The 13,309-nt window shown below is 46.7% G+C and overlaps 1 protein-coding gene across 9 annotated transcripts in view; it reads right to left on the bottom strand.

Annotated features, from left to right (window-relative positions):
• PIK3C3 (phosphatidylinositol 3-kinase catalytic subunit type 3) overlaps positions 1-7,000 on the bottom strand; it is a 101,895-nt gene extending 94,895 nt beyond the window's left edge. For all 9 annotated transcript variants that reach the window (XM_044431221.1, XM_044431227.1, XM_044431224.1 and 6 more), the window contains exons 1-4: positions 6,903-7,000; positions 6,170-6,358; positions 4,432-4,575; positions 3,742-3,871 (exon numbers count right to left, since the gene is read on the bottom strand). In XM_044431221.1, the coding sequence (XP_044287156.1) occupies positions 3,742-3,871; positions 4,432-4,575; positions 6,170-6,358; positions 6,903-6,970 (531 nt within the window). In that variant the 5' untranslated portion in view covers positions 6,971-7,000. The remainder of the gene's footprint in view (positions 1-3,741; positions 3,872-4,431; positions 4,576-6,169; positions 6,359-6,902) is intronic.
• Positions 7,001-13,309: the final 6,309 nt, after the last annotated feature.

The raw sequence follows: 13,309 nt of genomic DNA, 5'->3' as shown, positions 1-13,309 counted from the left end.
AGATCCACGAAACTCTCTTGAACTTTGTTGCATTGCTCTTATGCTCTGCTGGCTCTAAGCTGTACTGGGTGATCTTGCACTCAGGTGCCATGCTCATATTCTGCATTTAAGGTGCAATCCAGTGCAAGTTTCGACAGGGAAAAAAAAACCTTCAACGGGTTGCTTGTGCTGTTGAGCCTAAGTCAAGACGCTGGTTGCAAACTCTGAAATCCCACACGGCTTGGGGCTGTGATAGTCGATGAAATCCCTTTCCTAAATACAAACTACCTGGATATGATGCTCTACCTAAGAGGCTTTCCTCTGAGTCCCATCTCCAAGCGAAGCTCAGAGGGTAGCAATATGGGAAAGGGCCTTTTCTGTGCTGGCCCCCAAATTCTGGAACCATCACCCATCATTCCACTGAAGCCTGACTGGTACCGTCTCTGCTATTCTTTCAGCAGCAATTTAAGACTTCCCACTGTGCTGAGGCATTTAACAACTCTCAGGCAGCAGATGGTGTGGAAGAGGTTACATCTAGTCGTAGGCTTAACTGGTTTCACTTGAATTGGTAAAGTAATTCAAAATTTGGTTTACAGGTCTCTGTACTGATTTTTAAAATTCTTGCAGTTGTATTTATTTATTTATTTGTTTGTTTATTTAGAGAACTTCTATGCCGCCCCATTCGCTCTGTACTGATTTTTAAAATTCTTGCAGTTGTATGTATGTATGTATGTGTGTATGTATGTATGTATTTATTTAGGGAACTTCTATGCTGCCCCATTCGCCGAAGCCTTGGTGTGGCTCACAAACATAAATAAATAACATCCTATAAAACAATATAATTTAACAGTATAAATTAAGTCGCCCTGGCCAAAGAATAAAATAAATAAATAATATTAACAATTAAAATAACGTTTAAATAAAAAGGTTTAAATTTTTATTGTGCATGGCCTTTTATTACGTAAGCACCAGTGTGGTGCGGGAATGCACTGGGGAATCGAAGTGATCTGGGTTCTCATTTCCCACCTGGCCATTAACTTTCTTGAGTGACTTTGGGCCAATCAGACTCTCGGCACAACCTACCTCACAGTGGTGGTGGTGGTGGTGTTGTTGTGAGCATAAAATGGAGCTTTGTCAAGCTCCGAGTTCCTCACGAGAGGAAAAGGGCCAGAAATACTTAGCCTATCCCCTCCAAATCACAAAGGTTCAGCACATCTGGCTGCAAAGAAATACATGATTTTATGCAAATAAATGCATAAAAGCTAATGCTATACTGTGTTGCATTAAGAGAAGAATAACTTTCGGGGCTGGTTCCCCTCTATTTGGCACTAGTTGGACCTCATCTAGAGTACTGGGCACCGCACTTCAAGAAAGATGCAGACAGACTGGGAAAACGTTCAGAGGAGGGCAACGAAGTTGATCATGGGAGTGGAAACCAAGCCCTCTGAGGAGGGATCGAAAGAGCTGGGCATGGTCAGCCTGGAGAAGAGGAGACTGAGGGGAGATCGGATAACACTCTCCAAGGACTTGAAAGACTAGATCCTTCTCCATCATCCCAAAGTACAGGACCCAAAATAACAGACTGGTGCCACAGGCAACCAGATTCCAGTTAGATATCAGGAAAAAGCTCTTGACTGGAAGAGCTGTACTGCAATGGAACCAAAAGCCTAAGGGGCTGGTGGGCCCTCCCACACTGGAGGCATTCAAGATGCAGCTGGACAGCCACCCGAGAGGGATGGTTGAACTGGGAGTCCAGCACTGAGCAGGGGGCTGGACATGATGGCCCCTTCCAGCTCTACTCCTCTATGATCCTGTGGCAAGAGCCCATAGTTTCGTAGCCAGCCAAAATCTGTGCTCAGTGGAGAGGATGAAGAGGGTCAGCCTCCGCTGCCACACAGGATTTCAGTGAGCTTCCATGGCCCAGTGCAACTTGCTGAAATGAGACTCCAGCGCTTCTCCCCGCTTGGGAGTCAAAGAGGAAGGAGGTCTTCCCAGTGAATACACCCAAAGGATGCTCTTTGCCCTGATGTACCTGGCTGGACCCAAAGACCATCTTCTGTGGTCCTTCTCTGGGAGATGGGAGGGGGCTAAGGAGTGCCTGTTTTGTTCTGGCACCCCCTGTTGTGAATTGAGCTCCCCGCAGAGGGAAGCAGTGCCCTTCCCAGCGACAGATGAAGACCTCCTTTTTCTAGATGTTTTAGTCTCACAGTTTCTGTAATTGTAAATCTGTCCCTGCATTTTAAATCTTTGCACTGGTGCTATCTTTTAGCATGGGTTTTATTTTACAGTGCAATGCTAAGCTTCAAAATCTTCACATTGCATTTTACTGTGTTCTGTTTTATGCATTTAATTGTTGGGAACTGCCTGGAGAAATTGGGCTATTAGGCAATAGAGAAATGTAATAAACCAACTAATAAATATCTTATTTCTTTCCAAGTCTCCAAGGTCTAGCAGGAGGTTACTTTGCAATTTTCCGTTTTCTGCCCTGATCGTTGTACCTGAAAGCTGTGTCTGTCCACCACCCCACCAAACCCTGAAGTAATCCCAACTAAAGTTACACCCCACACATGGACAGTGGAAGAACGCAGCGCAACACAGGCCCCGAGTATGGTCTGAAGGCACAGAAGGCACCCCCCATGTTGAAGCTAAGCAGGTCTTAAGCTGGCCTGAGCTTGGAGGGGAGACCACCTGGGAACTGCCTGTAGCCACCTTGAGTTCCACAATGGGATAAAGGTGGGGTAAAAATACACTAAATTAATGGATATAATATTGAGTTACAGAAATTGCAAAAGCTATGGGAAAGAAATATCAAGATAACCCTAGCATCTTCATATAAAGAAAACCTTTATAAAATGTTTTACAGATGGTATCTATCACCAAATAGATTAGCAGAAATGTTTCCAAATTTGTCAAATAGATGTTGGAAATGTAAACACAAACCTGGTACTTTCTATCATTTGTGGTGAACTTGTGTTAAGGCAAACAAATCCTGGGTTAACATACACAAATGGCTTGAGGAAATGCTGCCCAAACTATTAACATTTAAACCTAAAGTCTTTCTATTAGGTATTATTCCTGATAATCTCAATAAACAAGCTATATATTTGACTTTACATATAATTACTGTGGTGAGGATTGCATTTGCCCAACATTGGAGAAGCGAAAAGCCACCTACTGAAGAGCTGATTTAAAAAAGATTTTGATTGCATGGAGATGGACAGATCGACCTTATCTTTGAAGGCGAATACATGCTTCTATCAAACTTGGAATATTTTCTATCATTGGTTACAGAAACGGGACTATGCATAGAACTGAATATGGCTGTTGAATGCAAAAAAAAGAGTGAGATGTCAACTCAGTATGTCCAATGTCCTGAATAACTGTTGTTTTAAGTTTTGAATTTATGGAGAAAATAATAGCCTATGGAATGCGCTCCCCAGCGAGGTCCGCCTGGCGCCGTCGTTATTTGTTTTTCACACCAGGTTAAGACCTCTTTATTCCAACAATATTTTAATAACTTTTAATATTGGATTATTTATGTTTTTAACTGCAGCCAGTGTGGATCTGTAATTCATTTGTGTTATGTTTTATATTATTTTATGTATGTAAGCCGTCCTGAGGCCTTCGCGACAGGACGGCATATAAATATTCTAAATAAATAAATAAATAAATAAATAATAAAACTTGACTAAATATAATGCATTAATGAACAAATACTGCAGATGAGCAACACCAGAAAGAAAGCCAGGAATTCCCTTTCACCTTGGCTAGTCGGCTCATCTGATCTTCCGAAACGGTGCTGCTAGTCCTGCCAGGCGTTTTGGTGGGCTCCGAGCCGTCTGCCTCCATGTTGGGCCAGACTTTCAGATCATGCATCCCTTGGCGAAACATCCTACAAGAGAAGGACAGACTGGGGAACTGCCATGCTGGCATGGACCAAACGCTCACAGACAGAAAGACCAGCACGGTGCTCAATGGAATCCCACCCCCATCGCTTCGGCAGGCACGCTGTCTGGGGCGACGCACACACATCCCCTTCTAATAATGGGGGCGCCCACCCAGGTCTCCCTTCTCTTTCAGTGCGCCATTCTGTGACCCTGGGAACGCCCAACCGTAACTCAGCCTCACGCCCCACAGATGCTGGGTTGGACTGCGATTCTCAAAACACCCCAGCCTGGCAATGTGGCCCAGTACATCTGCAGGATATCAGGCTGGGGAAGGCTGTGTCCTGGGGATCGGGGCCTATGGACAACAATGGCAAGTAAATGCACCTTGGAAGGCCAGCACCAGGATCCTGCTGCACCATAGCTTTGTCTAAACCCTGGGTGAACAGGAGGCCAGATTGGAGGCCATTCTCAAGTTTGCAGATGTCCTTCTGACTTTACATTTCCTAGTTTGAACTGCTGAGGACAAGAAGAAAAGAAAGAGAAGGAAAATCAAATCACCACCTACCCGTATTTCCCAAAGAGTGAGACCGTCGTTCCCCCAACGGGCACTGCTTTGCCAGGTCCATAAATGTCCCAGATTGTCAAGGCCACCTGGGCATTCCGTGGCAAGTCCGGATATTTGACCGGCAGTTTTAACCACTCATTCCAGCTGAGGACAGAGAACTGCCATTAGATTAGGTCTGTATCCATTTTTATATCCTTCAAGGCCCTGTAAGATCAAGCCAGGGCAGCAAATGTTTGACTTCGCCAACCAAAGCCCATGCAGCCGGGGGTCAGACTAGATGCCCAGGAGGTCCCTTCTGACTCGCTCTGTTTCTATCATCCCTGACCACTAGGACTGATAGGACTGGCAGTCCAAAAATCTGGAGAGATTCAAGCTGGAAGAGGGTGTTGGGGTGCTTTTCTCCTGGACGTTCAAAAACCTTTCCAACCTACACATGTGCAAAAAGATCAGCACACGGGGAAAACTGCAGGGTTTCTACACAGGCAGACTGTCACTACTACTCCCCCCCACCCCAAAGCCAAATATGATGAAAAGGATCGAAAATAAAACCACCCAGCAAGTAACTGCCACCTTATAGAAATGGATGATGCTTTCATATCTGGAACACAGTTCTGCCTACAGTCACTCACGTTCCAGAGCTATGCTGAGCAGAAGCCAAAGAAGTTGAGCAGAAGTTCAGAAATCTGCCCTCTCAGGAATAAATAACACATCTGGGCCTTTTAGTTTAGGAGAAGGAGGAAACGAAGACAAAGGAAGACACGAAAAACATTCATCAAGTGTTCCATGGTGTGGAAAACTGGGATAGGAAGCAGTTCTCTCTCTTTTAATGCTGGGACTCAGAGTCACCCAACAAATCCATAAGCAGCATTTTGGGCCTCCAGAAAGCCTATTTCTCCCCAGTGGACAACAGTCGGCAGCCCAAAGCCTTTAAAAGGGAATTAGATGAGGGCACAAGTTAAGGGTCTCGCAGGGGCCACAGGGAACAATTTTATAAAATATATTTGTTCAGAAGGTCCATATTCTGCCTGCCTGCAAAACTCTTGGGCCAATTTTCTAAACAATCAACAAAAAATTAAGACACAAATACACACGAGGATAAAATATTTGTCTGTCCTTCCACAGGTAACCAGGCTGGTCCCGTGGGAGCCAACACTAAGACGTCTCCATCTCTCAGGGTACCATGTATCCTGTTTCAGGGAAGGGGCATGTTAATGTACAGGAAGGCTTGTACAGGAACAGGCAGACCTCCATGGCCAGTTATGACAGCTATATTCATTCTCCAGACATCCAGGACAGTGTGCCAAGGGTGCAGAGCATTATTTCGGTGTGGGCTGGATGGCTGTCGCCAAGGTCCTCCCCGGATGACAATGGTAGGCAAGATCACATCCACGGAGGTCTTTTCTCCCATCTCCCAGGCATTCTAGCCATCTTCCTCCTGGGAGAGCCAGGGCCTTCTGTGTCTTTCCCAGCACCAAGAAAAAGATTTGGTCAGAGGTGGAGGGGAACCCAACCCCCCCTGCATCATCCTTGCTGGGGCCCACACTACAGGAACAGAATGCAAGACCAGAAAGACCTTCGGTCTCATCCCACGGGGCTCCTCTTATGTCCTAAAGCGTCAACCTATCCAGTACTGGGTGAAGACCTCCTAATTTATTTTCCCAGTGTCTGGGATCTCCCACAAGTGGCCTGCCCAGAAACAGGGTCATGAACCATCCAAACTTTGAGGACAGCCACTCACTTCCACCGGGTGCTGAACGCTTTGTAGGACGTCCGAACAGGAAGGGCAAGGGGTTTTCCTTCTGCGAACACCTGGCAGGTGACATACAAGTCGGAGCAGGTTTCCTGGTAGAGTCCTGAGAACCGCAGCATGGGATTTTCCAGCACTGCCTTGTAGCTCTTCTGCTCTCTTTTCCCTTCCAAGCTCCCGCTAAAGAAGCAGGGTAGACAAAAAGGGTTTTACACGCGTCCCGCCAAAAAAAGGCATCAAAGATAAAACTGCTATTACGGGGATGCAACTCTAGGTATGTTTAGATGGTAAACACCCTGCTTTCCTGATGGCACTGCTCCTCACTTACGCAGGAGCATGGGAGTTCAGGATCACCCTTTTTTCTCTGCTGGGGGACTATCATAATTCCCCAAGCTTTCCCCACCAGGCCCATCCCACATGATTTGGAGCATAGCTCCCATCCTCCCCGGCCACCCGCTCTGCTGGGGATGATGGAACCTGCAGTGTGCAATCCCTCCTGGAGCGCGCCAACTTGGGGGGCGGGCGGGGTAGGAATATATGGAAAGAGGAAGGGAGGGGAGGGGGCCCAGCCAGAAAATCCCCACCAGAGAGCCCCCGGAGGCTCCAGACGCATGGATGGGGTGCGCTGGATCGTTGCCCCCGTGCAAGCCCGCAAGGCGCCGAGCGGGCACGCGGGCACGCGCCGCCCCGTGCACGCGCGCGCCCCTCCCCCCAGCCCACTCACATCTTGAGCTGCACATTAATGTCCAGGTCGCAGCTGTACACATAGCAGAACTTCTCCGCTTCGCCCATGGCGGCGGGTGCAGGCACCTCCCTCCTCGCTCGCCCTTCCGTCCCCGACAGCTGATGCCTGCCCGGGCGCCCCTCCCACCGCGCGCCCCCCGTCATCCAATCAGCCGGCGCCTCGCCCCGGCCGGCCGTCTGATTGGGCCAGGCGCGTCCTAGGCCGCCATCGTTTTGAAGGGCAAGGGGGCTCCGCTGCGCTGCTTCGGAAGCTGCCTTCCCTCCGCGGCACGGGAGGGCTCCCGCAAGTCTTCCCTACACAAAGATGGCGGGCGCCGTGGGCCGGGAAGAACAGTATGGCTGCGCCCACGTAACGGAATGAAAGCCAACATGGCAGCCCGCAGAGAGCTCCTTCCGTGCAATCAATCAGAAGCCGGCGAAGAGGCGAGAATGAAGATGATTGGTCAGCGCAAAAATAAGCGACGAGCCCCGGCTTTCAACGGAGGGGGCGGGGGCGAGCGAGACCACCATCCCTGATGCAGCGCCCCTCCCGGCCCGGCGTGCTAGGCTTTGTAGTCCCACCCTTCTTCCTCGGCAGGTTAGGCGAAGTTGCACATAAATCTTTTCCAGCGCCTTTAGGGAGCAGAGGGGAGGTTAGGATATTTTCTGGGTTTTTTATATTGCATTTTACGACGTATCCCAGGGAGTTTTGCCTTTTTATTTAAATATTCAAATACCGAAAATATGCATGCAATGTTTAACAGTACTTAGGCTGCAATGGTGTGAGCGATCGAGGAAGGCGAGGCTGCCTTTGCTTTCCTTAATGCCCTCCTCATTACAGAATAGACGAAATGAAAGGGGCCAAGAAGGCCATCGGGTCCAACCCCAGCTGTTGCAGGAGGGCTGTCCAGTTTTGCACTGAAAGGTTATTTTATCTATTTATTTATTGAGAGCTTTTCTATCCTGTCTCAGGACAGACTGAAAATAAAGTGCAGCATCACATCTTCTATAAAGCGCCAATTAAAATAACAAACCATAAAACATTGATAAAATAAAAAGGTCTTGGACTGGTGTCAAGAAGAATAAAGTGTCAGTGCCAGGCAAACCCTGGATCAATTTCATTTCCCTCCACTGGACCCTTTCTAATGTACCTGTATCTTTCTTAAATCTTGGTGCCCAGAACTGTACACAATATTCCAGGTGAGGTCTGACTAGTGAGGAGTATAGAGGAACTACAACTTCTCATCATCTGGAAGTAATACTTCTGTTAATGCATCCCAAAACAGCATTTGCCCTTTTGGCAGCTGCATCATATTGTCGGCTCATGTTTAGCCTATTGTCCACAATTACTCCGAGATGTTTGTCTTTTTCAGTTCTGCTGAGCCACGTATTCCCCATCTTGTACCGATGCCTTTGGTTTCTTTTTCCTAAATGGAGAACTTGGCACTTGTCCTTACTGATTCTTGTTCTGTTGCTTTGAGCCCAGCATTCAAGTTTATCAAGATCACCCTGAATCTTCTTTCTGTCTTCCAGGGTGTTTGCTGTTCCATCCAGTTTTGTATTATCTGCAAATCTGATTATCTTTCCTTGTACTTCCTCCTCTAAATCAGTAATAAAGATGTTGGAAAGCACAGGGCTCAGGACTTAATCATGTCCATGCAGAGAAGTCTGCTGGTTTTATGGAGCTCTTATCCCTTGCAATATTCTTAGTGTATAAATTTTTATATGATTTTGTTTGTTTTTGTTTTTGTTGTGAGCCGCCCCGAGGCTTTGTTGCGATGGGGGCAGCATAGAAATGTTTTAAATAAATAAATAAATAAAATATATTTTTTTTATTCTGAGCTTCACAGGAGCTGCCCATGTGGTGAACCTCATGGGCGGGAAGACCTATTGGAACCTATTTCAGGCTCACAGATAGAGCCTATAAAATAATCCAGGATACAACTCACAATGGATAAAAAGTCCCTCTGCCATAGGAATCACTTGTCCCCAAGCCAAGTCCCACAGGGTGGGGCTTACTTGTGAGCAGACAGTTCTTTTCATTTGAGGATTGAATTCTAAGAACTTTTAAAGAGTGCAATCCTGCATATGTTTAGTCAGGAAAACAATACCACAACTCACTCCATTGCTTAGCCATATTTTTTGTGTGCAAACAAGCAAAGGATTTCTTCCAAATATGGTCTGCATTTCTCATTAAATGTTGTACTATATGCATATTTAGAAATATTGAGATTCTCCTACATGTTAGGTCTTGTGCTTTGTGCGGCTGCATGGCTATAGAGCAGTGTGGTACAATGGTTAGAGGGCTAGACTGGGGAGATCCAGTTTCCAGCCTCCATTCAGCCATTTGACACTTGGCCTTGAAGCTCGCTGGGTTACTCTAGGGCAGTCCTGGACTCTCAGACTAACCTACTCCACAAGATCATTGTGAGGGTAAGCTGGGGAAGAGGACCATCGGTATGTCTCTCTGATTCTTTGCAAGAGAGAGAGATTGAGAGAGAGAGAATCACAGTATACATATGTTAATAACAGAGAGAAATCCAGGAAGTCTTTTGCTCAGTACTGCAATAGACAAAAGGAAGGGAAGTTCATAACGCAAGAAAAGCCCCGCTCGATCAGAGTCGAGTTCCATCACCACCCTTCTGTATTCCACAGAGACCTCCAACTCCATTTCCACCACTTAGCGGATATCTCATTCAGAATTTTACAGGTCCATCCCGCATGCTTTTATTCCACCCAGCTGCAAAAACAAGAATATAAGAAGCCAGAGCAAGCAAGCAAGAAAGAAAGATCTGTCTCCAGTCTTTCTGCTTTTGCATGTACCACAGAACCCATCAAGAAGGCTAACAACAGCACATCCAAAGAACAGATGCACAAGTCAGGAGTAGGAGTCTAATCTAAGTATCTGGTAATGCCAATCATGATACTGCCATTTCTTTCTTTTCTTCGTGGGAAGGTTTAAAATGTTTTCTTTGCCATCTCAAAGAAAAGAGAAGGGAAGGCAAACAAGATTTTTCCTGGATATGTTATTATTCCAGTGTCAGGACATTTAGCTGTCTCTTGTCTGTTGATAGGTGAACACTGATGCTAAGGTCAGAATGCCTCTGAGCATGTGTAGAGTAATGTCCTTAAAGACTGACCCCTCAGAAATTTTTCACATGCTCTTAGCTTCACTTTGAAAACACATCCCTACAGTTTCTCTCTCTTTGTGCTTCTAGAATGTACATTGTTCACTTCCTTACTGTTGGAGTCATTCATTTTCAGCTTCTATCACGTTTAATAATCTGTGAATGTAATTAAGGAGAAGAATCAGTTTAAAATTACTGTTTCAAACATTTGATCTAAATGCAAACTCACTTGCTTCTTTTTGTGAAGTCAAATATTAGTATTCCTCAAGGTAAGTATTATGCAACCCATTAATGGATGTTACACTTCTCTAACGAAACAATTAATGCATTCCAAGATGGCCAAATATTGTACAAACCAGTAGTCAGAGATTACACTACCCAATAAAGAAGAGCTACTTCACTGAACACTGTACCTTCTTATTGTTAAATACTGCTCAACTGTAAGGTACCAGATAATGAATTCTATACTCTCGTTGCTATTTTTACATTTTAATGTGCAATTCTGAATTGAACTATAATGGAAAATTACCCTAACCATTGCCCATGTCCTAATTTCACAAATATATGATTACGGACTCCTATTTTCCTGGCTAGTGAGATGTATTCCAGGGTGACAGCCTTACTCAGTGTTTATTTCCTCTGGTCAAAAGACCACTGCAAATGCATGCGGTCATTATAATAATTGCTTTCTTTATCCATGTATAAGAGGAATCTTTTGGAAGTGTGACTCCTAAAACAGGATCAGGGGACGGAGACGTTGAGTTCCTCTGACACCTGCATGAAGAAGTGTTCCTGGACAAAATGGAAAGAGCCACTGTGATGTTCCCATAGGACAATTCAGCGCATGTCCAGGTAGAAGGAAGTACTCTGGCGGTTCATTCTGAGTGTGTTTGCACTGTGCAACTGCAGTTCTCAGTGTCTTAAAGTGCCTTCAGTGTTCCACAGAATTCAGTGGGATGTCATTTTGGTTAAACATTTTATTGTTTGTTTATGTCCATACTGCCTGTAGCCGAAGCTCTCTGGGCAGTTTACCACAAAGCATAAAATGCAGATAAAAACATTAAAAGTTATTTAACATTAATTTAAAATAGCATAAAAGAACATTAAGAGACAAAGTGACAAAAGACCCTGCAAAGAATAAAAGAAAGGCTAATTGTGTCAGGTCCCTGAACGGTCTGCAAGGAGGGCTGTGTCAACCTGGCACCAAACGATGGCCAATTTGGCACCAGGCAGGCCGCGGCAGGGAGACTGTTGTGAAGACGGGAGCCACCACCAAAAGGACTGCCCCTAGTTGCCACCCTCCAAGCCTCTCGAGGGACTGGCATCCAGAGGAAGGCCCCAGAGGCAGAGTGTAGTGTCCAGATAGATCGGGGCTTGGAGCAGCACGCCAAAAGGTACTGCATTCCGAAGGCACACAGGTCAGGCTTCATAGGTTACAACCAGCACCTTAATTGGGCCTGGAAGCATACATCCATTCTGCAATCACATCACTGTTCTGTGCTGATTGGAGAATGGTTGAATGTTTTCCCTAGTACTGTACCCTAAATAAATGCATCTTGGCATTCAGGCAGGGTGATTCTAATCTTCATTCCAAAGGACAACCTGTGCTTGGAGGGGCGTCAACAGTCCTCCACCAAGAAGGGTGTGCTATTGAAAGGAATTGCCTGTTTAAAGGGCTATTCAGTCTGACTCCGAATTGAAGATGAAGAACCAAAGGAGAGGGGAAGAGAGGACCTGACGCTGCTCATAAAGTTAGCACCCTGGACAGCAGATGCAGTGAGATATAGGTCACCCAGCCGCATCCTTCCCCACTCTGGTGGGATGCATTGCATTTCTATTTAAATCAGGACAATTGTTTCCATGTTGACAGCAGGGCATCTCAATTAACATTTGCACATAAGCTGTTGGAGTGCCCAAATACGGATTGAAAAATCTGGGTCCTAGTCCTCACTCGGCCATAGAATCATAGAGGCATAGAATAGTAGAGCTGGAAACATAGAAACAGAGTGAGTTAGAAGTGGCCTCCAGGGCCATCTAGTCTGACCCCCGGCTCCAGCCAGCTCTGCTCACGACATGCCCACCATGTGCATGTCCAGCCCATCTTTGAACACCCTCTTGGGGCCTCAACCATCCCCCGTGAAAGCCCATTCCACACCCTCGGGGTCCTAACTGTCAGGAAGTGCTTCTTGTCATCCAAATGGAACCTTGGTTCCCTGAGCTTTGCTCCGTTGGAGCACATCCTGCCTTCCTCTGCAGGGGAGAACAGGTCTCGACCCACCTCCGTGTGACATCCCCTCACATACCTGTATGTCGCCAACAGATCCCCTCTGAGTCTCCTCTTCTCCAGGCTGAAGAGACCCAGTTCCTTCAGTCTTGCCTCATACGGCATCCCCTGCAAACTGGCCACCAACCTTGTGGCCCTGCGCTGCACTGACTCTAACCTGGCTATATCCTTTCTGTAATGAGGGGCCCAGAACTGAACACAACACTCCAGTTACGGGCGCACCAGAGTTGTGTAGAGTGGTAGTAATACCTGTCTTGATCTAGAAGCCACACTTCTGGCTATGCAACCAAGGGTGGCGTTCGCCCTCTTCACCACCGCATCACACTGCTGGCTCATGTTTAGCCTGCAGTCAACCAGTACCCCGAGGTCCCTTTCACAAGTGCTGCTCTCCAGCCACTTGTCCCCTAACCTGTACTTATGAGAGCTATTCCTATGCCCCAAGTGCAAGACCTTGCACTTATCCACATTGAACGCCATCCTGTTGTCCCCTGCCCACTTCCATAGTCTGTCCAGATCCTTTTGGACCTGGACTACCTGCTCCTCAGTTGTGGCCACTGCCCCAGTTTTAGTGTCGTCTGCAAATCTGATCAGCAGACTGTTCACCCCTTCTTCCATGTCACTGATGAAAAGATTAAACAGGATCGGCCCCAGGACAGAGCCCTGGGGGACCCCGCTTGTCACTGGCCGCCATCCTGATGATTCCCCACTAATGGTTACCCTCTGCTTTTGGCTCGTCAGCCATGCCCTAATCCATCGGACAGCGTATCGATCTATCCCAAAACTCCTCGATTTCTCAACCAGGATATCGTGGGGCACTTTGTCAAAGGCCTTGCTGAAATCCAGGTAAACCACATCCACTACATCCCCTCCATCTAGCCATATTGAAACCTTGTCGGAAGGGGTCAGGAAAGCCATCAAGTCCAACCCCCTGCTGTTGCAGGACTCCAAGTCACACTATCCCACTCAGAGGGCTGTCCAGTTTCTCCTTGAATGTCT

This window comes from Varanus komodoensis, unplaced genomic scaffold (assembly GCF_004798865.1).
Source record: "Varanus komodoensis strain SLA01 unplaced genomic scaffold, ASM479886v1 scaffold22, whole genome shotgun sequence".
Classification (NCBI taxonomy): domain Eukaryota; kingdom Metazoa; phylum Chordata; class Lepidosauria; order Squamata; family Varanidae; genus Varanus; species Varanus komodoensis.
Note: the sequence above shows the minus strand (reverse complement) of the source record. Positions and strands in the feature narration are given on the sequence as shown.